Source organism: Fukomys damarensis, unplaced genomic scaffold (genome assembly GCF_012274545.1).
Source record: "Fukomys damarensis isolate Sample0158 unplaced genomic scaffold, DMR_v1.0_HiC HiC_scaffold_8, whole genome shotgun sequence".
NCBI classification, from domain to species: domain Eukaryota; kingdom Metazoa; phylum Chordata; class Mammalia; order Rodentia; family Bathyergidae; genus Fukomys; species Fukomys damarensis.
The window spans coordinates 9237364-9262527 of record NW_022900920.1 but is presented as its reverse complement, the minus strand read 5'-3'; the positions used below and the strand labels follow the sequence as shown (position 1 = coordinate 9262527).

General features: G+C 42.6%; 1 protein-coding gene across 7 annotated transcripts in view; it reads left to right on the top strand.

Annotated features, from left to right (window-relative positions):
- Nucleotides 1-25164, top strand: part of Mgmt (O-6-methylguanine-DNA methyltransferase) — a 280232-nt gene that overhangs the window by 219632 nt on the left and 35436 nt on the right. For 6 of the 7 annotated variants that reach the window (XM_033761355.1, XM_033761354.1, XM_033761357.1 and 3 more), the window contains one exon: nt 16226-16386. In XM_033761355.1, the coding sequence (XP_033617246.1) occupies nt 16226-16386 (161 nt within the window). Of the gene's footprint in view, nt 1-16225; nt 16387-16735; nt 16831-18784; nt 18916-25164 lie in introns of those variants that run through there. The other variant, XM_010620710.3, reaches the window with a different exon arrangement.

Sequence of the window (25164 nt, the reverse complement as noted above, 5' to 3'; positions counted from 1 at the left end):
TTTTACCTGGATGGCTGGTTTCAAGGCTATGGTAGCTGCCCATGCTGAAACTTAGAACTGTTCTTAGTGGCTAATAAAGAAAAGATATATAGTACAGAAATAGCAGGTGTGGGATGAGAATTTTAGGACCATTAGTAACAGCGGTTAGGAACCTAGAAGATGGTCCTGGCTGATGGAGACAGAAGAATTGATATTATATCTTGAATTGGAAAGGATGCCCATCCTCCAGGTGGCCTTCAGAAAAGAATTATGCAGGGCTGAACACTCACATCTGTTCCTAGCAGGTTCTCTCGTAGTGAGTGACACAGGAGGCTAGAGATTCCTTCAAGGGCTTGATCTGTAGTCAGAATGAGGTGAACAAAAACAAGACACGGTGGGAATGGAGAGGGCAGTGTGCTAAGGACTAAGTCGGAGTGGTGCCTGGGGGTGAGAAAAGGACATCTGCACAGGGAGAGCCTTGGAGAGGACCATGTCCTTGGAACGGCAAGTTTCAGATGACATCATGGGGGAGAGACACAGAAACTTGAAAGGAAAGAGGGGAGACACCAAGAACCAGAGCCCAGCAGGCTGCAGAAGCACAGGTAGTTTCCATGAAGGAGAGGACCTAGGTGAGTACTTGCCACAGGGACGTTGCAGTGCAAAGGCAGCGCAGGTACAATGAGAAATGGAGCATGAGTGTGACTGAAGATGCCTTCTGCAGTGCCTGACTTGCAGTTCATGGAGATTTGGTCTGGGGAATGTGCCATGTTAATGTGCTCTCAGAATTATAGGTGTTAGAGACCCAAGTTTGGGAGGCCACCACTCAGGTGCTGAAGGCAATGCTGTGGATTTTTTTTTTTTTTTTTGGAGCCACAGTCCTATGAGAACTTTATTCCTTATTACCATGTTTCCTGTTTTACAAAGAAAAAGGCATTGCTTGATAAGAGTGCTCTCAAAAATATGAAAAACATTACACAGAATTACCTTATGCTCCAGTAATTCCACTTTGGGAAATAAACTCAAGAAGGATCAAAGGCAAAACTCAAACAGATATTTGTACACCAGTGTTCACAGCAGCATTATTCACAATTGCTAAAAGGTAAAAATCACCCAAATATACACCCATAGATAAATGTATAAGCAAAATGTAGAATATGTATATGATGAAATATTATTCAGTCTTAAGAAAGAAATTTAGATATTTGCTAGAAAACACGAATGAACCTTGAAAAAATCATACTAAATGAAATAAACCAAACATAAAGGGGAAAGTATTTTCTGATTCCTCTCACAAGAGAAAGGCAGAAAAAGCAAATTCATAGAAGCAGAAAGTACAATAGTGGTTAGCAAGGGCTGAATGGAGGGGGACAATAAGTAATTATTTTTTAATGGATAGAGCCTCAGTCAAGGCAATGAAAAAGTTGTGGTCATCAATGGTGCTGATTGGACAGCAAAGTACACTTAATGCCACTGAATTGCACACTTAAAACTTAGCAATTGTATGAGGAGGAGGAGGAGGAGGAGGAGCAGGAAGGAGAAGAATGGGACGGACAGAGAGAGGAGGAGGAGGATGTAAGGAGAGGGATAAGAATAAAGGGAGTTTTGGGCTTGTTACCTTCTATGCTACTTTTAGAATAACTTCTTGGCTTCCATGATCCTTGTTTTCTGTGACAGAGAATCTTTGATTGTCCTCTTTGTTTTTATCCATCTTCAGTTTTTTTTTTCCTCCTTGAGTTTATTGGTACATTTTAGGTATACAGTACAGTTACATTCATTATTGGGATCTTGTACCTTTACATGACAGGTCTTGGTTCTCATTATTTCCCCCTGTCCCTGCCCTCCCTTCACCCCCTCCTCCCCTCTGCATTTATAAACACTTTATTTCCATTTTTTCATTTTCTCCTATTTTTTTCATATCACAGAGATATGTGCACACCTATGTTTATAGCGGCACAGTTTGTAATAGCTAAAAGTTGGAAACAGCCCATTTGCCCATCAGTTGGAAACTGGATAAAGAAAATGTGGTTTTTCTATAAAATGGAATATTACTTAGCCATAAAGAATGACAAATTAGATTCATTCATAGGAAAATGGATACATATGGAGGATATACTCCTAAGTGAAATAAATAAGTCACACATGTGTAAATACTGAATAGTTTCTCTGGTGTGAATAAACTGTAATAGTACGTAAGATCCTAATGATAGAATTGACAATGTGAAATAGGAAGAAAAGGGCTAAAGGTGTAGGGAAAGTGGGAAGGGTAAGAGAAAGGTGATGCTGTGGATTTTAATCCCTGTTCACCGCTCCATGGCCATCTAGCCCCACACAGTTACTAGCTGGGCTCAGTGTGGTTTCCTCATCAGATTCACCTGCTGTCTTGTTGTGGGGATTCAGACAGTAGCATGCAGGGTGCCTGGTATCAGGGGAGTAATCAGCCACCCATCCTTACTGAAATGACTTGATTCTTCAGTGCCACCCAAGTGCACCAGGGCCAGTGTGGCTGGATGTAGAATTAGGAGAGACGTTGAATTAGGATTTGAGAAAGGTTGTGGACCTGAGGACATTAAATATGAGAACCAGCATACAGCAACAGGAACTCGCGAATGATGGGAACAACTTGGAGAGCCTGGTGGTGGGAGCTTCCAGGCAGAGAGGAGTTAAGGTCTTTCTGAGTCTAGAGCAGGGACTCACAACCTCCTCCTATGCAGGAACAGAAAAGAAAGAAAAATCTCAGGCATTGTATGGCAGATATCTACTCAGCCCTGCAGCGACACACAAAAACGAATGTGTGTGAGTGTGAATAAAACTTTATTTAAAAACAGGTGGTTGGTAGGATTTGGCCCATGGAGGCCTTAGAAATCCTACATGAGAACAAATGAAAGCCTGATGACAATTCTATACTTGAGTGGTAGGTATGGGAGTGGCAGCTACTATAATTGGCCCCACATGGTCCTGGGGTTAAAGGTTAGCTTGAGGCTGCAGGAAGAGGAAGGAAGAAGAAGCTCTGGGTGCACATTCTAGATTAAAAAAAAAAAAAAAAAGACCTGCGCATGACAAACCCCACAGTCACTTGACCCTTGTAAATGGAAAGCAGTCTCTGGAGCAACACGAGCCCATGCCGGTAGGGCTTCAGCTCTCTGGGCAGTGCCCCCGTTTCGTCCTTGCTCTCCATCCACTGTTCTTACTATGGCAGCCCTGCAGCACCCCAGTAGGTTGTTGAGGTGAGCACAGCTCTCTAGTAAAGCTTAGCGTGGCAGACAGTGAAATTCACCTACTCTGCTACACAAAAGCAAATGTTCTTACAGGGTTGTGTTCACAGAACAACAAAAAGAGAAGTTGTCTGGAGTATTTTAATGCCTGGTTATTCTTGCGCCCACACATCTGATGGTTTACTAAGTTGGTGTTAACACACTTAGGATCCCGGGAACAGAGACAGAAATGTAGAGATTTTCATATAAGAATTCCCTTTTCCTTGGTCACTCAGCTTGTAATTCAGACTTTTTTCTAGAGATCAGTCCTTTTTATGCTGCAGATTTTCATTAAACACTTTATTTGTTGGAAAAAATTCACTTTTCTCACTTTCTAGTCTGTAAACTAGAATCTGCTTGAGCATCTGTGAGTCCTTTTCCTTTCAGAAAGGAGACTTACGCAACATGGTTCAGCCCAGTGATGCAGCCAAAGGCCCATAGTCTACCCACAGGGCCTGGGTGACTCCATGTGGGGGCAGCTGAGAGAAGACAGGCTATGCCAGCAGAGGGGAAAAACGCAGGGGAAAAGCTAGAGTGTCAGGGTCCAGGGAAATAAAACTGATGTGGTGTCTTAGAGTTTCTGGAACCAGCCCTCAGTGGTATCTTTCCGCTCTGTTCTTTTCTATACCAGGTGCAGAGTTTCAGGGTCAAACCAAAACAGAGCTGAAAGACAGGACCCCTGGCACCTGGCATGCAGGGCCCTTTGCTTGTCTGGCTGTCAGAACACCTGTAAATAAGTGCTGGGTTGTTTTTGCTAGAAAACTCTGTGACCTCCCCCCTTCCCCTGGGAGGGCCGGGAACAGGCTTGTAGTCCCCAGACCTGACCCGCCTGCCTAAGATATGATAACCTCCCAGAGGGCTGAGTTGATTTCTGAAGAGGAAAAAAAGGAAGGCGTATAAAATTGGACTTTCCAACCAGCGTGGAGTAGCATTTGGTGCTTTCTAAATGGACCTTGGCAGCTGGGATGTTTTCTGGACTTCCTTCCTCCTGGCTCTTCAGCCCATTCGTTCGTTCTTTGTAGACTTCTCCCACCCCACCCTGTTTATTCTTGCTTCCTACTCTGGAACATGACTTTCCCAGTGGAGTATGGACTTGGAGAGCTGAGAGTGTAGCTGATCTGAGTTTGAACACTCTGGAAAGAAGACAGAGGTCCTGGGAGAGCAGCCAGCAAGCATCAAGACCAAAGGGAGGGTGGGCATAGCAGCTGAGCTCTGTTTTCAGAGTGATAACATCCTTCAAGTTGAAAATCCTGATTTTTCAGTGCCAGGGACAATAACTTGTTGAAAAAGTGCAAATGTTTTCTGCTTCTTGTAATCTACTTCTTGCAAATATTAGTACTCTGGAAAAAAGATTTATTTTAATAATGTGAGTTTTTAGATTTTTTTCTGTAGTTAATTTTGTTTTATTACTCCATATTCTTGCCAGAAAATGCATTTTAAGAGTTTCAGTTCAAAATTAAATATGACCTCAGTGTTTTAAAATACAATTACATTAACTGTCCATTTAATAGTTACTTAAGACTTTTTGGCCACTAATGTATAGTCAGTACACTTGTCTGATATGAAACGCAGTGTTTTTGACTATGCTGACCAGCTAACGTGTCCCAGATGCAGCAGTTCCCAGGAGAAACCAGGGCTTTCTCAGAAGTGAGCAATAGAAAGTTGTTCCAGAGAAAATTGCAGTGCTATCCTCTATCATAAGCTATGCTTTTCTTTAAAAACTCCACTGTGTTTGATAATAGGGAACTATCTATTATTTATTTAGAACTGTACAAACCAATTTATAAGACAGGTAATTTAGTGGCACGATTACTTATTAATGAACCCAGTACACCAGTTAATGGGACTAAACCCCGTGGAGGTCAATCCTCATCTATTCCCCACGCCTTTTGGAAAGAAACAAGGCAGTGTCATTAGACCATTTAGTTATTATTTTAAAATTCAAATTATATGTTCTTTTGCTAAGATGAAAAATGTGGGGTTTTCTTCCCTCTGGATCACAGGATGGCAAAGTTAGTCTGCAAGCTCTATGGAGATCCGTTTTTGTAAACACTTTTGGGTGGGTATCTTTTAGCCTGTCCGTTCCAAAAATGTTAATTCTTACTATGTGTGTTTCTTGAGACAGCAAAACAGAAAGTTTTACCTGCTTGGGAGATAAGAGGAATATGCTGGAGAGAGGCTCAGAGACAAGTAGGCTCTGGCTTTCTGAGCTCTGGGGAGTCCTTCCCACCCCTGTCCCCATCGAGTCCTGTGTGTCTGGCACTCCCTGTTTGGTGCTCACCACACAGCCACAAACTCCCGCTCCCTATAGGTGGGGACTTGATATTCCCACTTCCCAGGAATGGGTTTCGTTTTTATGGTCCTGCTGTTCTCCCCTCGTAGATAAAAGGTAGATGTTGGTGATTATGGTCAGGATTCTTCCCATTAGGGCCTACTCACTCCTCTTCTATTGATAACTCGATGTGGCGTCCTCTTGAAAGGCTGAGAACCCTAAAGGAGATATGAGGGCGCAGCACAGTGGCTTTAATATAGGATGTATATGTGTGATTACTAGAATTCAACAGACTATCTGAAATTACACAAGATAGATGGGGCTCAAGGTTTCACTCTTGGTTGACCTTTCTGTGGTTTCTTCTCATTATGGGATTGGTTGCCATATATCAAGAGCAGAAAATGAATGAACACTAAGGATCGCCTCCTTCGTTTTGTGTCCTCAACTCTGCACTACTTCTGGGCTTTAACTGTAGAGTCTATCAAAGTAAGTGAAATTAGAAGTGATGGCAGGTCCCTGGGAGTTAGCAAACTTTGTTATTCTGCAGTCTGCTACAAAGTCTGGAAAGGCAAAGAAATGTAGCTTTTGCTGTTCAGGAAATCTTTCCGGGTTATTCTCCCTAGGGAATGGTTCTCAACAAATTATTCATTGAAAAATGAAATCTGAAATTCAGGTGTTTCTCAGCGCTCATGCCATGGTGACTGCCTTAACATCTTTGCATCTCAGTTACTCATTCATTCAGTGGGCAGGTGGCTGGCACCAAGAACATGGCAGATAAGACCCCAGGGCTCAGGTGCAGTGACTGGTTCAGATACCTTGGCAGGAGCCATCTCTGAGGAGAGGCCATCACTAAGTGTCTTTATGCAGCTCATCTCCTATCTTAGCACAGCCCACCTCCTGGCTTACTAGGCCACGTGGAAGGGCATTATGGCCTTAGTCACTCTAGGTGTCACTTCTGGAGGGTGGAAAATGGCGGCAGTGATGGGGCATTCCGGGTGCAGGCCTCTTATCTGTGCCAAGGAATGTGGACAGTTCCTGAGGTCTTTAAACATAAATATAACCTTCCTTCCAGGGCAAGTGGCAGCTTCTTGGGGACCTGCAACTCTGTGGTATGGGCACCTAATCTCTCTTTCTGAAGATGTCTAGGGTATAACAAAACTAAACTAAATACTCAGACTCCCGTTGTTTTTGAACAGGAGATTAGTGGGCCTAGATTGTAGTACTATGGATTTGGGAAAAGTTTACACATTACCTAAAAGTAAAAGAGAAAAGGCCCAGTTGCTATGTAGGATATTTGCTATCAAGAATAATAGAACCTTTAATGTGTCATGGGTTTTTGAGGCTCCAACCTGATTAGTGCATGGTCAGGCCTCAGGAATACTGAAGCATCTCTAAAGAAGGTGTTCTTGTTTGATTTTGTTTTTTTAAATCATGTGTTCACTACGAAGTATTATACTTGTCTCAGTGAGAATGGTATAAAAAAACTGAAATGATCTTATGTGAAATATATCATAGTTAACAAATCAATCTTGTAAAACAAACACAAAGAATAGAGCCTGTTAACCTGAACTTCTCATTTGTTTCTGTTTCAGAGATGAGCCAGAATATTCAGTTTCATTGAAATGGTTCAGACTTAGGTTTTTGGAATCAGACTTTAATTCAACTTCTTGTTCCATATCTTGTGGCTGTGAATATATTATTATACAACCTTTAAACGTCAGTTTCTTCTTCTAGAATATAGATATAATAATGCCTCCCTGAAGCATTATTGGGAGGAATAAACTGGGTGGTTTCTTGATTACATGCCTGGCATATGTTAGGTCTCAATAACTAGCAGTGAAATTTTATATGAGCGTGTGCCCTGAGATGTTTTCATATGCTTAGTTCATCCTCCACTTTCCTCAGTGGTCCCTACCTTTCAGAAGTGCCATGTGGTCTCATGGAGGAGGGAGATGAAATGTTCTCTCCCAAGATGCCTTTTCTATGGCTGACCTGGACTGTGTTGCTGAGAGAGTCATGGTATTAAATTGCATGATACTAAGCCAGTCATCTTGTATGAACCTTGACCAGGTGTCCTGAGATTTCCCCCATTCTTGGGTTGTTTACTTTTTCTCAAACACTTGTTTATTGTTAGAGAGCAAAAGCCTTCTCACTGTTGTTCCCTTGTCCCTAAAATCTTATATCTCAGAGCAAACAGGCCACTGTTTGAAACTTAGCTTTTTCGTAGGTGTCTTGCAAAATTTAAAGATACAGAGCAGTTGGTAGCATGTCCTGACCTTCTGCACTATCATCCTGTCTTTGGGGCACAGACCCTGATTTTCCTTAGTTCAGCAGGTGGAGAAAGCCATCTGATTTGTCTCTCTGGTGAGCCTGCTGTAGTACATACCCTCAGCATGGCAGAGAGTTTGAGGGTACCAGAAGGGAAAACTGCAGAGTATGCAGAGGATTCTCAGAACAGGTTGTTATATACGGAGTGATGACCAAAGCCACAAACAATTGACCAGATGCCTCATCTAAAATCCACATCCAGATATGAGGCATTGATACTCCCTGCCCATAGCTAAGTCCTCAGATTGATGTTCCTTCTTTTCTAGGGTTGGGAAGAAAAATTGCTGAATAATGCAAAGTTACCTAGATCTCTCCCAAAAGATCTTTTGGGAAATAAGTATCCTTTTGAAAGCCCCCAACATTTGATAAGAGTAGTAGAATGACTCTTTAAAAGTGTTACATTTTTACAGATGTATGAACATTTTATTTATCAGGAGCTAAATTAAACAGGGAGAGAGGAATGTACCTTTCATATGTGCAGGAAACGTTAAAAAGCCTCATTGTTCACTGCTCAGTGGTGGGAAGCAAAGGCAACATAGACATAAGGCTATTTGAACTCTTTATTTGCCACATTTACAATATTAATAACAGCGTTTCTAGAAGTTGTCACATCAAGTAAAAGATCTTCATTCCAGGCTGTCTTTGGGGGCCAAATTGAGACTGGATGCATGCATTTAATAAATTGTAGTCTCAAGTAGTCATTTTTGTAAATAATTAGTTTCAGTGAAAGAATAAGTTAGCATATTGTATGCATCTAATGTTGCAAATGTACATACAGCAAACTTTGCTATTAATCAACAGTCGAGCACCGCAAGTGGGGTCTCATACATAATGAATTGTGCTTAAGCCTCATGGGTTTCTTGATAGAAAAATAAAAGAACACAAGTGTAGTCAGCTTTTGAATAAAATTTAACTAGATTGCTCTGCATCCTATAATTGTTTTGGAATCATTAGGGACCTGATCATTCATCTATAGTTTTGGGGTGTTTTTATCTTCATCTGTCAAATAACAGAGACTTTTAATGATATGTTAAAGTGTTGCTTAAGTACAATTTTTCCTTTAATGATTTATGTGTAAGTATAAAAATAAATAGGATTTTTAAGGCATTCTAGACTGCCAAGTATACTATTAAAATTATCTTTTAAAATGTTTTATGAAAAAAATAAAAATGTTTTATTTCTGATACAATTTTAAACCAATTATTTTTAAAATAAAAAAAAATATAGTTCGTTCATATGGGGAAGAACTGATATACTATTTAAATTGCATTTTAAAATGTTTTATTATTGCTGATATATTTTTAAAACTCAATTATTTTTAATAGAAAAAACAAAATTATGGAGAGGAGTTGGAAATTTACATAGGAATTCCTCTGAATTTGGGGTGGGTGTTTTAAAATACTATAGTAAATTCTTTTGTGGTCTTGTTTACATTCAAACATTAATTTGAGATCCAAATTTGGAGAGTTCTGGACACTCATTAAAAATTGATGCTAGTTTTGTGTATATTATCTGTGATCACCCAGAAAGTTAGTAAATGGGAACCTAACTAAATTTTATACTGCCCTCCCCCGTTGTTGACTTTGGGATGAACCGTTTGGTAGTCTATGTTGAATATAGAATTCATGTTGGAGTGGGGTGGAAGGAAAAGACAAGGGGTGTATGTGTGTTCATCATTATCATGAACTGCACAGGAAAGCCCACAGGGGCTTTGCTGACTGTATGGCCAGAAGTCTTGGCTAGCCCTGCTACAGACAAAGGTTGAAATACCACCTTCCCCAGGGAGCCTTCTGGTTCATTGTTTATCTCCCTGTCTGATATTTTAGAAAATCTTCCTTTTGTACAAATTACGCCTTTGAAAATAGGTACTGTTTACTTTGCGTTGCTGTGACAGAATACCTGAGATTTTTTTTTTAATTTTTTTTTAAGAGAAGGGAGATTTATTTTGGTGAATAGGTTTAGAGATTTCCATTCATGATTGCTTAACTCTGTCACTTTGGAGCTGTGGTGAAATAGAAACATGTGGAAGAAGACCCTCTTTACCATGTCAGCTGGGAATCAGAGAGAAAGAAGGGCCCAGCATCACAATATCCTCTTCAAAGGCACTCCCTTGTGACCTCAGTTCCTCCAATGAGATCCCACCTCCTACAGCTTCCACCACCTCCCAGCTTACAATAGTGCCACAGGCTGACCACCAAGTTGTTAACACGCAGGCCTTTTAAGAATATTTCAGATCCAAAATTACAGGTGCTAAAACCAGCCTTATGAAAATTAATCAGTAAACCTACCTGTTGTGAGTAATGGACATTCTTGTCCCAGAGAGCATTTTTTCAATTATTGTACCTATTATTTCTATATAAACTTAAGTGTATTGCCATTTCGTATATGCCTATTCATTTTTTTTCCTCTTTCACTATTGAAAGTACTCTTCTTAGAGAGTGGTGAGAATCAGTGAAATCAGCTAGCACATGAATCAGTGACACAGAATATGACACACAATCAGTGCCATCATCACTGCTGTCATTAGCAAGTTGCTAATGACCGTGAGGTCCCATTGTACCTGTAGATTAACCCTATTTTGCTGGGCCTTTAGTTTTCATCTTTCTCTCAGTTGCATTGTTAAAAGTGTGTCCTGTAACTAAGCATCAGCACTTTCATTTTCCCTTTTCTATTTGGTTTCCTAAAAATAACTCTAGAATATGCAAGTGATTGCACAGACTGTCAGGCCTACCTGGTGATATTGCCCAAACAGCAGCTGGACACCAGGCTCTGCCACAGAATACTCACGTGCACCATACACTCAACAGCTCCCATGAGAAAGTCCTGATCAGGCAAAGGGGAGTCCTCAGTCAGCCCCTTTCAAACATGGGGTCATTTCAAAGGCTAAAAGGGAGAGTTGCTGATATTGGCTTGTGGGTTTCATCATCTTCTTTATCTGCACAGTTGGCTGTAGATGCCAAGGAATGACATCCCAAACCAGTATTTACACCAAAAGGCTGTGTACATGGTGCACAAGTGGAATTACACCTGCATTGGATTATGATGAAAAGTTGAAAAGCTTTGTTCAGCCTCCTCTTTTCAAAAACAAAAAAGTGGTCTTTATTGATAGCAGGTAGTATAGTTTGTTTCTTGTCTTCAGTCCTACCCCAGAAGAACACCTGAGCTTTAGAGAGAAGGTGTAATGAGATGCAGGATACCTCCATCAGACACAAGCAACTCCACCAGGGATCTCCTGAATTGGACATAATTTTGCACTTGTCAGGGAGACTGAGCAAGAATCCCTGCCCAATGTCCATCAGGTTGCTGCAACTGAAGTTATGTGCCTCTGTGAGCCTGTGAAGTCTGGTACTCTGTCCTCCACGCTGAACTCTGGAAGCCAGAAAAAACAAAGTTTGCTCCAGGAGCTTGGTGTGGGAAATATTTCTTATCTAAAGGTGTCCAATGTGCTGTGTGTGGCCACAGTTCTGAGCTCTTCCTCCTGCTGAGAACTTTGCCAGAATCTCCACAAGTGTCCATGTAGCTGCCTTTACTTCTTGTTGAGGGACAATGCATATGTCAGCTCCTTGCCAGATTGAGGTCTATGGAACTCTTTTCTTGGGTTATAGTCCAAAGTCACAGTTAACATTCTCAAAACATAAAACAAAATGTCATTCTGTGAAAGAAGAGATCAAAAATGTACCAATTATAGAAGAGATAATTGTGAGCACATAGCACCATCTTGAATGTACCATAGTCTACCTGCTGGGTGTGACCAATGGTGCTAATCAGATGTGATTAACTTATAAAGAACTTGCAGCCAGTTTTCTTACCTGAAGTTGGACTTAAGCCAAGCATATTATATTTTAATGTCTTGGAGGAGTAGAGTTCACTGAGAAGTTGGCCTTTAGTAGTTCTTTACTGCCATTGGAGTCTTGAAGCACCTAGAAGCTGAATACCCAAGGTGCACACTGAGCCAGTCATATTGTAAGTACTAAGTGCATCTGTAAGTGGGAAGAACTTGAAGACATGGTGGCAGAAGCCCTCTTTCTGCCCTTCTCACATTACACCAGGCACATGGCAATGCATGGTAAAGCATTAGACCCAAAGCAAAGCTTCCACCATGGGTCTAGCTGGCCTGGCACAGTGTCTTGTCTCATGAGTGAGTCCCTGGTTATATCTGCAGTGAAGAGCCTTGTTCCCTCTGGCTCTGCCTGGTATTTCACTAACTTGATCAAATTCTGAAGACAAGACTGGCTAGAGCAAGGCAGAACTTCCTGTGGCAAATGGATGCCCCTGTCTACCAGGACCATCTCATTTCAGCTTGGTCAAGTCACTTTCCAGTCTCCCACTTCCCGGGTCATAATGCTGCCCTTCTTCCTTTGTGTTCCTGACATGACCCATGAAATGCAAGGCAGAAGGTCAACTCCCTTGGAGTGACTACTGTGCTTACTTATGTGTCGGGAGTTGGTGCTATAGCAATTTTAGTCACTTGTCTCTGTCCTGGTTAGGTTCAAGGAAAGGGAGGTTTATTGTTGGGTTCTTGTTTGTTTGTTTGTTTGTGTTTTGTACCAGGGATCGAACTCAGGACCTTGCACTTGCCAGGCAGGTACTGTGCTGCTGAGCTAAATCCCTGGCCCCGGGAAAGAGAGGTTTTTATCAAAATAAATCACAAGTATTAGCCTCCCCAGAACATTCTTTCTCCAAGTCCAGCAAGTATAATGGGTCAGCACACTGCTCTCAGGTAACAGCACCACAAGAACTTAACACAGAGCGTTCCATGCACTAGTATTCCAGAAACTTCTACTGAAGGAAAGGAACTGTTGTCCTACTTTTTTTTTTAACGAATCCTGAGATAGCCAACAGTTGGTAATTTCTTCAAGCAATCTTTGGCACAGTCCATGTGTGACTGCATTAAGATATCCCTGCTCTCCTGTGGACAGAGCTCAAAGAAGCCAAGTCCCTGTTCAGCCACCTGCCATTCTCCTATACAGTGGTACCTCAGTTCACAAACTTCTTTTTTCCTATCATTTTGTTTGCAAACTGAATTGGATGAGCACTGAATCAAATTCAATGCTTAGGTTCAATGTTGACCTTACAGGGAAATTTGATTCGATTCTCATCCAATTCGGTTTGTGACCAGAATCATGGAAAGAATTAAATCCCTGAACCAAAGTACTGCAGTATTGGGTTAAAGAGAATAAAAAAGTCCCGTAATCAAAGGCTTCACCTCAGGATTATTCTGTGGGTGTCAAGTGGCATCCTGGAAGAGACTAGGGAGATGTGACACTGACGTGCCCCCTTCAGTCCCCACTGATGTTGAGTCAAGAGTCTTCTCCCCTGCAGCACCGACTTCCTGGCTGGTATCCTGGCCCAGACTCCATGACGATGCCTAGCAGCACACTATTTGGGTTCACATGCTGTCGTGCTTTCCTGGAGACATCAGTTGGCCACAGGGGTTTGCATTTGAGCGTGGGCCATGGAGCCGATAATAATTGGAGTTTCCGGGGTTGTCAGTGGGAAATCCTGGAGAAACTCCTCCATCATAACAGCAGCTGTTAGCAGTGCTGTCACACCAGAGCTCTTCCTGGGATGAGCCAGGCGAGTTTGGAGGAGAGGGCAGGGCAGGAGAATAAATTTCATTTTATTGTAGAAATAGAAATTTGTGTCATGACTTTAAAAATCTGGTTTTATGTGTGTGTTTAATGCCATTCATTTTAAATGTAGTCTCATAAATCCTTGCTTCGGAATCAAAGCTGTTTAATTACATTTCACCCATGACTAGTTATCTAATGCCAATAGAGAAAGAGTTAAAAAGGAGAACTACAGAGTAAATCAGAGGTGAGATCTTTAGCACAAGCATAAAAAATCAATTTAAGATGAATTTTACTACTATAAAAATTCTTCACATATCCTTTTAAGAGTGGGAAATGCTAGGAAACAGAGCTCACATATCAGATCCCTAGCAAGGTAGAAGGAAGACCACCAGCACAGGCATGGCCTGGGAGCACCAAATGTGCCCACACACTCAGGGCACCTCTGCATAAGGGTCATTTGTTCTGGAGGCTTGATAGTCACTTGTGGGTGTAGAAGCTCCTACCTCTAGCTTTAAAATGCCCATCTCCCATAGTGAATGCTGAATTCTCCGAGGAAACTGTTTGTGGTGTTATGGTGGCCAGCCAGGCCTCAAAAGTCTTAAAAACTAACCCTGACTTTGACCTTGAGGCCCTGGCCTTTGCTACCTACTTGGCCTATACCCCAGCCCACCACTTGGGTTCCTCTTGTGGAAAGTCCCAGGCCAAGGTGATTTGGCACAGGGTTTGGAGGTGGTCCAGTCCCCCGGTGTTGTCAGTTGAGGGTCACTGTGATGGATGTCAAGTCTGTTAGCTTCCTGTCTGAGCAGAGTCAACCCTGAGGCTGCTGCTGGCTGCCTGCTACCTGCTGTGCTCTGAGGGAGCTCTCACTTACCCTCAGGTGGACACCATGTCTGCTCCCTCTGTTCTCCTGCTGTCCTTGGAGATCAGAATGGAAAAGCATATTATAACTTTCCTTTTAGACACCATTGTATTTGGTTAGTGAGGAGCAGAGCAGGATTAGAATGAGAACGTGTCTCTAAAATTGAATAATAATTAAGCCAAGAATATGGCAGAAATTCTTCTTACCATGATCAGACATTGCTAAAAATGAAAGATATTAGGCAATATGAAGATGTTTCTATTTCACCTGGGAAGCTCTCTAGGAGAGAGGCCCCATTCTGCCTGAGGAGTGAACCTGGCATCTCTATGGGTGCTCTTCGTGTCTGGGCCCAGCAAGGATTACCAGGCAGCAGCTCAAGCTGAGACAACAACCTGTCTGTTCAGGGTACTGGGCTAAACGAGAGCCCTATCTAGCCTTGTCACAGCTTGGAAAAAAACCTAGAGCTGTTCTGTTTAGCCATAATGTTGACGGGGTCAGCTGGCCTATGGGGATTTGAGTATCAGGCCTGACTTCTCATCTCAGTGGTCTGTCCCTGCCTGGTGAGTTCACGGCTCCCCTCTCCATTTGTTCCCTGGTTCCTTTCTGAGGGCCATCAGTGTTTTCATGCAAAGATGGCCTTCTCTGACTCACTTCCTTGTCCCTCAGATGGAATGCAGAATTTCATTCGGGTGGACACGGACTTGCCATTCTGAGATAGAAAGTGCTGACATGGGTCTGCCCAGAGTATTAGAGCTTGTGTAACCCGTGCCTCCTTTAACACCCTTAGAATGTGTGTTGCTGAATATGTGAGCTACTGTTACCTCTCTGAATTTCTTCTTTTACCATGAGAGTGTACTTTTGTAACTAGAAGGAAGGTGCATAGTTTCATTGTGTGCCTCTGACTGTCCAGATTTGTGCAAACTTGGTTTCCTCTTCACAAGAAAGGACTCACCACTCTGCATACTACCCAAGCCCCTAGTCTTAAGATACAATATTAACTTCATCTTCTCCAAGCCAGCCTCTGATACTGGCTATGCTGAGGTGAACCACTGGTCTCCTACAGCCCACAGTTTGATCCTGGACACTAGCTCTACTCTTATTTGCTGCCCTGTCTCATACAAACAAAGTACTCCGTGTGCTCCAGGGTACTTCAGCACTACCTGTCATACCTGTGCTGGGTCACATTTCCAGGTGAACAAAGACCTCTCTTCACTGGGGTGCTCACAAGGGTCATGTGTAAAGACATACTGTCTATCGGTGGAAGCCTACACACTGTCCCTTAAAGGATGCTTGGAAAGGTGTTGTCCAGGGGAACCAGGAAGGCCAGGCTGACAGGCTCGAGGACCATCTTGCATCTGCCTCGCAAAAGTTTTTCCACCTTCCCACAAGAGCCTCAGAAGCTGTCAAAGGAGACTAGAAAATCTGTGTCCCCTAGGCCTGGACAGCCACACAGAAGGACATGCTCTGAGAAATTCCCCCCAAATGCTGCACAAAGCCACCGAGACCATGGGATGTGCCCTTCACTGTTGGGATTCAGGCTAGGTGGTGGGATATGTATAGTACAGTCTGGAACTTTGGTAATATTTCTGGAGAAATTTTCCATGAGGAATACTTGATTTTAGGTACAGGAATGCCATCCATAAACCTTAAAAGGGGACACACTCACATGGTCCTTGGTGTGTACCTCTCTCTTGTTCTTGTTCATATCCCTTGCAGAGCCCACATTCTGGGCCTTTCCTGTGGTTTGTAAGCCAGAAGAGGGAAGAGTAGATGAAGTAAAAGCATCCTCCTTCCTGGACCTGCTTCAGTCTGTCTTTCTGCTCTCAGGCCTGCTGTACAGCTGGTGGACACACACACCCAGGGAGTAGCTGGCAGGGTTCCCCAGCTAAATGCAATAGGCATTAGCTTTTCATGTGGGGACCAGGGTCCAGAGGTTTACTAAGCCCTGTTATCACTTTTGCAGCCCTGTAGAGGCCCCAGCAATTCCTGAGGCTCTCAGCAGTCCAGAAGGAATGACAGAGCCCCTGATGCAGTGCACAGCCTGGCTGGATGCCTATTTCCACAAGCCTGCGGCCATCAAAGGACTCCCCTTGCCTGCTTTCCACCACCCTGTGTTCCAGCAAGGTTGGTAACTATGCTTTTTACATGCAGCCTTTTGGGAGCCTCACTTATTAACTATCACTGACATCATAGCTCATTTATTGACTGCACCAACTTGCTATTTTCACATCATCTAAACACAGGCAGCTTGTGGCCAAACTGAAGGACAAGAGCTCGTGATCTCCTCCCATTCCAAGTGGTTGTGTTAGTTTTGGCATATGGTCACATAATTCTTGGCAAAGGCAGTAAAAATGATGCATGCAGATCGACTCTTGACTCTCGCTGGCTGAAAGGTTTAAATAGGAACACATCTGAATAGCAGTAAATTTTTCAATAAGCTTATTGTTAACTTAAACTATCTGCCTGCCAACAGCACAGAAAATGAGACTTGTACATGGACAATTAGCCACTTCCATAAACTCACTTGGTGACAGCTACATCACAGGCAGCAACTTCATATCTGATAAGGTACATTTTAAGCTTATAGACTTACTGTAGTTAAATATATTCTTAAGAGATGAATTAATATTGCTTAAATCTAGATTGCCAACAGCATTTAAAGTCTCTGATAACCTTAAAATATTTTCCTAGTATTCTTTTAAAGCTTTTGTTTGGATCTGCTCAACACAGAAGTTAATTATAACAGCTAAGATCATTTTAGATGCATACCAGAAATGTATTTTGAATAGTGAGTTTTATAATTATTTTAATGTAAATGAATATATATTCATATTCATATGTATATTTGTAGATATATACATATCCTTAAGGAAAAAAATTACCCTGAGATTTTAGATATGGTAAATTTAAAGCAATCTTGAATTTCAAAATAGTGCTTATTGAGTACAATTAAAGGTATTCTAAATGCTGCTAAGATTTTCAGCAAAAACAAATGGCATTTTCTGTGAAGCCCATGAGGTTGCTCTAATACCTGAGTTTACTAACCAGGTCAGAAAAGTGAATACATAAAACCAGGAACATTTTTGTGTGTGTACAAAATGCACTGAAACCATGCCGCTTTAGTGAACCAGGCACCTTATTCTCCCCTGTATCAAGCAGAATTGTCTCAAAAGACAATTCTAAGTGGGGGTGCCTGGAGTAAGCGAGTGTTGCCAGCACACTGCACATATCCGAAGAACCTCCATCACCCATGTGGCATAGAGACCAAGGGCACTGCCATGTCCCTGCCCACTGTATCATCCTACCTGCTGCACCTCCACCATATGTCCATCCCCAAGAGTTGGAGTCCACTGGTTGAGCACATCTGATCTGCCCCACACAGCAGCAGTCCAAAGAAGTGAGATGGGTTTGGTTTTTTGAGTAGGTCTTGGGAACCTGAGAGCAGCTGATTCCTCTATCCATTATCTGCCTTTGGGGTTACTGCCCAACCAGCAGCACAGTGGGGCTGCTCAGAAGGCTCCTTTTTAAATCTGCCTAGTAAATTAGCTGAGACCTAGGAACTTAGTACAGAGAATAATATCTATAAAACAGGGCAGGAAGTATCTGTGTAATCACATGTGGGATGGTGTGGAGGATATGAGCCTGTGAAATCGTAAATTTAAGATGTGTTCTGCAACTTAATGAAAAATGTAGATTCCAACATTGCAAGGAAATCACTAGGGTTGTAACAAGTCAGACAGTGGTGCCGGTCATGGAGTGATGGCCTGCGTGAGTCCAGAGTCATGTGCCCTAAGGCCAGCCAGCCCCGGAGAAGGAGACTCTGCAGCTACTCTCAGTCCAGGACAATGACAAACCAGCACTGAGGTTTTGTGTCCTCATTGCTGCCTTACAGCAGTGTTTGCTGGCCCCTGATATGGGAACTGGCCCCTGCTACTCCTCAGGCACATTCCCAGCCCTTCGTGAAACCACTTTTAGCCCTTCATCCCCAGCTTGGAAGTCTACACCGATCCACACAGTCTGTCTCCATGCTATCAGGTCATGATGGGTCTTAGTGACCAGGAAGACCTACACTCCATCAGGATAGGATAAAGCCGTCCAGCTGCTCCTGCCCTGCAGTGCAGGGAGACACTTCTAACTAGAAAAGGGTTGACTCTGGCTCAGACTTGGGGGTGGGCAGAGCTCAGACTCTAGAACCTTTCTTTCTCCTGGAACCCTGTGGAATCCAAGGCAGGTGCAGCCCAGAGTATTTATTTCTAGGACTTTCTCCTGCAGCCTGCAGTCCCTTGGGCCAGGCCCACCTCTGGATGCTGCTGGGATGGGATTTCTCATACCCAGGCATGTGCAAGCCTGGTTTTTAAATTTAGCACAATCATTTACTCCTGAGCAGAGACGAGGTGTGTGGCTTTTACAGTTTCAGGAAGGGAGGTAGTGGCTGGTGTTAGCATAGAGTTAACTGATACCCCCTCCAGATGTGTAAATCCCCCTGTCTTTCTGGCACTTGTTGGGGTTCTTCTTTGTCCAGTTTTCATTTTGTAACACCAGTGACATCAACAGTGAAGGAAGAATCCCACAGAAGGAAAGTCTTCCAGTATCTCAACACCCTCTGCGAGCTGTGGGTTCATAGGAATCAATCTTCTGTGCAGATAGAGAAGAATGGGCCCATTTGAAATAAATGTTTTCTCAACCAGTTCCATTTTCTGTGCATTTTCATTTTTAGATGTGTTTAAGGTACTTTTGTGTATCATTTTTCATCATATTCTTCTCAGATCTAGACCAGCTCTATCCATTTCAACCTATTTACAAATGATAAATATAATTGACTTGATCCTTGAGTTTCGGCACATTGACCTTTTTTTCGTAAAGGCTGGCTTGCAACACTTACGAGCTGTTGGTGCTAGGCGCTCATCCTTCCTCATGCCCAGCATGGCCAGTTCTGCTCAGGGCCTCCCTTCCTGTTTACCAGTCTACTTTTCCTTTTTAGGGTCCTTCCATGAGATGAATATGCTATTCCTTGTGTGTGTGTGTGTGTATGTGTGTGTGTGTGTAGGTGTGTGTGTGTGTGTGTGTGTGTGTGTGTGTGTGTGTGTGTGTTGTGGTACTGGGAACTGAACTCAGGGCCTCTGCACTGAGCTACATCCCTAGCCCCCCTTTTTTGAGATGGGGTCTCACTAAACCATTAAGTTTCCCAGGCTGTGCCCAAACTTTTGATCCTCCTACTTCATCCTTCCAGAGGGCTGTACATTGCTGGGATGCACCATTATGCCTGGCTCTGATTTATTCATTTTTTCAAGGCCAGGCAAAAAAAATATGTATTAAGGTGAACCCTTTGGAATTGCTGTTTTTGTGAGTTAAAATAATATTACCAGGTAGAGATAATTTCCAAAGATTGATGAGTGATAGATCAGTTACCTGGGCATTTGTAAAGAAATAGGCTACCCTTCCTCATCTGGAGTGCTAAGTCTGTGTAGCTGTCTTGTTCCGGGGCTGTAGCAGGTGCAGTTGTCCCTAGAGAGGGAAGGAGAAGTCCCTAAGTGAAGGCTTGTCTTCCCATTGAAGAAATCAGAACAAAACCTAACTGTTGGACACAGTGTGCGCTACTTTCTGTCTCAGTAGTAGTCAGGTCATTTCCTACAATAATATTAGTCAACGTTTTTTTTTTTGGTTTTGTTTTTGGGTTTTTTGTTGTTGTTGTTTGTGTTTTTTTGTTTTTTGTGGGTTTTTTTTGTTGTTTGTTTGTTTTGGGGGGGTTTTTTGGCTATACTTCTGTACCAAAGGTTTCAGTATTCTGCTGAAAATCATTCTCACTTTTCTGACTACTTTAGACCTAGCAGTCTTATTGCACAATGAATTGTTTTAAGGAGGCCACTTTCTCCTATAAATTTCTTGCGAAGGTCAGCTCTGTGTTCATTTTCCCCCAACATATGCTTATCTAATGAAACCATTATTCTTGAACTTCCTCTTTACCTAATGTTTCTTTCATCATGAAATACTACTTAAACTTTTTTCTTAACACTCCCTGTTGTCTTTATATTTCATGTATTAAAAATGTCCATTGCTTTGTATAAGCTGCATCTTACAGTCAGAGTAGCAAGAACAGGAAAAGTAGCCCTTACCCAGAGCCCTTTCTCAGTGAGCCCTGAAAGCACAGACCTATGGATCAGAGTGGACTCTGAGATGCAGGGTGAAGGTGGGCAGGCTCTGCACTGTCTCATCTCTGAGCCCTTTGGCTTTGAGATCCTCCCAGCAGGTGTGGCTGGATGGTACAGTACCCAGGGGACATAGAGTGGGGCTGTTGACCCCAGGCCTTTGAATTTGGGCCTCAGTATGAGGCCCTCTCTGCCATTACCAGGCATCAGTTTGCCTCCAGGGCAGGGCAGGGTGCTGACCACCCACTGCTCGTTCTTCCCGGGCCATATCATAGAGGATGGCTCTCAACAGATGACTGATGAGTTTTTCTTTTAAAGTAACTGTAATGTTCCCTTTTAAATGAAATATTTAATACTTTAATAATTCCTTCGTCACAGCTATTAGCTTAGCTATGAAATCCAGTTGCGTGGCAGCAATAAAATCTGGATTTCTACGCCTTTGGCTACAAGTGAGTGTTGTGATTCCTGTTGCAGAGCCTTGGAAAGAATTCATGTTCTTATATTTGTGTCTCCATGGAGCCCCTCATTTCTAAAGGGCCTCTCACAAAAGCCTGCCAGAGAGCTATGGGAAAGGCTCTTTTGGGAGTGAATTAATTTCCCAGTATGTCCCTCAAGATTATCTCACTGTACCTCCAGTGGGGGCCTTGAGAGTTCTGGAAGGCAGATGATGACCAAGGAAGGGGCAGATGAGTTGGGGGACATCTCCCTGGTCCCTAGAGGAGTGGGCCCTTTAAAAATACGCCTTTGAAAGCCAGGTGTGGTAGCGCCGCCTGTAATCCCAGCACTCGGGAGGCTGAGGCAGGAGGATTGCTGTGAGTTCAAGACCAGCCTGGGCTACATAGTGAGTTCCAGATCAGTCTCAACTACATAGTGAGACCCTGTCTCAAAAAAACAAAACAAAACAAAAATACACCTTTGGGAGCCAAGCAGGGGTTGATTTTTGAACCCACCATCCTGCTGTGCTGAATGGCCCAGCTTTGGCTCTGATACCTTGGCAACCTGCATCTTCCCTGAGCCAGGTGGAATCCAATTCATGGAAAAGGGGCACTCAAGCCTCTACCTGAATGTTCAGGGCCATCAGCTTTCTCAGATGTTCCATGAAAGTCATGTGTCCAGCCTGAGTTTGTCTACAGAGAAGTCACTGCTGCTAAGAGGGACATTTTCTCTTGAGCCTCCTTATCGTTCCTCAGTAGGGTGCAGCCTTTACACTTGCAGACACGTTGCTCTGCTACTTTTCCCTGAACTTCAAAACAAAATGATCAATGTGAAGAGAGCATAATGGCTAAGATAGAAGGTACATTTACAGGATCTCCTCAGCACTGTTCTCCCTTATTTTAAACAAGGGCTTATAAAACTTGTTGACTTTGCTGAGATATTACCTGGTGGGGATGGAAGATTCATGAGACTCTTTCCAGTGCCCATTTATTGATTAAAACAAGCTAACAACATTGAATTTAAGTGGGAAGGAAACAGCTAGTAGAAATGCAATTCAGTCAACCTCCGAGCTGCTGAGTCTTTTCCAGCACAGCAAATGTAGAAACCTGAGTCTGAGGCCAGCAAGGATAAAACTGGGAGGGGTTGGACGCATAACAGGCCCATGAACTTGAAGGTAGCTGGGACAATTTTAAGATATCTTAAATTAGTAGTGGAGACCACAGCAGGAACACTGTTCTTATCCTCATGGAGAGTAAAACTGAGTATATTTCTGTGCTTTAGAGCAAGAGTGAAGCTAGTGATGTAGTTCAGTGGTGGTAGGAATTTGCCCATCATGTATGGATTCGATGCCCAATATGAAAACAAAACAAAACATGAACTGTGTGAAAGAGCAGCCACTTCCTCAGGGAGGCCCTTTCAGTGCACAGGCCCTAGTTCATGAGAACCAGCCCTGGGGCACTTCCCTTCCCAGTGGCAGAAGCTCCCCACATGGCTCCTGTCCCCTCTCCTGCCAACTGTACAGTTCACACTAGAGTGTTCATATTATTTCCAGCCCTTTGGCAGAGCAAGATGGTAGATGTTCCCAATGGCTGGGCCTCTGGTGAAGGAATTCTCCAGGTTGGGGCTTGCAGACTGAGAATGAGGCATCATCTCAGAGGGATTGTGGGGATCCCCAGTGGGTCCCTGCAGGATCCTTACAGAGCCCCTAAGGGGTAGCAGCTCTCCCAGTTTGCTGTGACCCTGTCCACATAGAGCCAGCCCCCGGGAACACCCAGCCTCCACCTGCACCGGCGCCCCCGCCACTCCCTTTCAGCTTGACTGAGCAGCTACATCTTGGCACATTGGTGAATTTCATGAGCCAAAGAGCCTGAGACTCAGATCATGTCTTTGTTTATCATTTCTTAGCTTCTAAGGTGGCTGCTACCTGGCAAATGCCATGAGCATTTTTTCTTTTCTTTGTACTATGTGACATCTTGGACTACGAGAATGTTTCTAAAGATTCAACTCTGATTCACTTAAGAAAATAGCTTTATTGCTCTTGTGTATCAGTCCGTTTGTGGGGTGGTGGTTATACATTAGAATCCTCTAGAAATCTTGTCCAGAATATAATGCCTACCAATTTCCATATTTCTCACCCTCACCTTTCCCCAAGACATACCAAAGTCTTAGTCTAGACAAACACGCATATCCTATTTCGAGAATTGCTGGAAAGCACCTTATTAAAATAGACCCAGGGCTAGGATGTAGCTCAGTGGCAGAGTGCCTGCCTAATATCCACAGGCCCTGGATTTGATCCCCAGCATCATAAAAAATAAAAAAGAAAGAAAGAAAGGATCCAGTTGAGTGCTTTTGCTGAGTTTATCATTCCTAATAATTAGTTTTGTTTTGAAATATGTAACTGCACATTTAACAAGTGTTTTGCTATTTTGTTGTTGACAGCTTAAATTCTGGGTTATGTCTGCATATGTATCTGATCTAAGAATTTGTACATAGCCAAGCCAAAGGGTTGGGGAGCATATGTACAATTCATCTTCTTGACTTGGGAAGGCTGAGCCAGTCCTGCTGTGTGTGAACAACTCCACTACGAAGTTGTTGAAACACTTGGGAAGATGCCCCAGGGTGTCTAAACATCCTGGCCAGGAAACTCCAGGAGAACGTCAGCAAAACCAACCAGAACCTTCAGGGTTCTCTGGACACTTTTAGTCAAATTGTGTCTCTTCATTAAAACAGCCAGAAAAGTGACATAATCAATTCTTCCGAAGAACTGTGTGGAAGCAACCAGTAGAAGGGACGTGTCTAGTACTAAATGTGGACTAATCCTGTCTAAGGTAGACCCAGTCCTGAGATGACTCATAGTTTGAATACTCATACCTTACATTTGCCTGGGAGAAAATTTAGTGAAATGTCCACCTCCCTTCTGTGGGAGTCGCTGTTCAGGGTCTTCTGGTAATGGCTAGAGCAGAACCATGGCCTGCCAGACCCCAAGAAATTCATGGTATCCCTAAGCAGAGAAATCTCTGACTCATCAGCAGTTACCAAGGCACCAGAAAGCTTAGTTATCTCACAGTTTCATCCTGAGTCTAAGAGGCAGTCAGAGCCTTGCTTCCCTGAGGTTTCCATGAATTCAGGGAAAGTGAGCTGGAGAATGCCTTCCCTCCAGGCTTCTGGAGTTGCACAGTCCAATCTACCTCCACTTGACAGTAAGCCACCAGGACAGTGTGAAAGTTGGCTGCATGCAAACCTTGTTGGAGATAAGTAGGGCCTCTATTGCAAAATTTATTATGAATGTTGCTTTTATGGGAAAATACACGAAAATGTAACTTACTTCTAGCTTGGTAATTAAACAGTAAATCTGTAAAGTTTTATATTAAAATAAATCACACTTAATAATGGCACCATATTTTAAAAGAGTCATCTGCAGGTTCCCAATACAGGACATGGAACAGACTTCTCACACAGCAGGAGGTTATCAGGTATCTCAACAAGGAGATGTAATTTGCATCACCACCCTCTTCAGTGATTTCAAATTTGAGATGGGGTGTGAAAAACAGGAGTTTTCTATCTAGTCTATATTTTAAAAAACAGACTTTTCACTTAAATGTGGTTTTTAAATTTTTATTCCCACTTTATTCATTCATAAATGTGTGGTATTTTCAAAGAGAATGTTTACATTAATGTATTTTATTTTATCATAAAATATTGTATGTCACATTTTACAGATGTTAGTGCATTTTAAAATCATGCTAGCTATAGTAGAATTATCCCTACTGCAGATATTTATGGATAAATTATATTATAAAATGCATAGAATTAGGTTATAAGTTATTAATATGTTAAATATTGACATCAAATTAATGGCAGTATTACCAGATAATTATTGACCATAGGAGCCGAAAGTGTAAAAACTATTAGTTAATTTAAATGCTTTTACACATGATTTTTTAACTACAACTCTAATGTTCACACTGATTTGAAATGAAAGATTTATAAGTTTCAGTCCTAAAGGTTATGCTTTGTGTGGTGGAATGAAAACTCAAATATTTACATAAAAGAAAATCATCTCCTTCAGAGGCCTGTGGCTACCAGTGTGGCTGACAGGCTGAGTAGAAATGAAGGTGGGAGATTCTCCAGGACAGAGAACCTCTGGAGGCTCAGCAGGGATGTGTCCAGCCCTGTGTCGTATTTTTATGCACAGGGTAAACTACCTCTGAAGGAGAAAATTGGAATATGAGTTAAAAGTAAAAGGACATCCCTTTTAAGTACTCTTAAATACTTCATTTAGTTAAGCTCAGATCAGGTTTTTCTAACGCCCCAAATATTA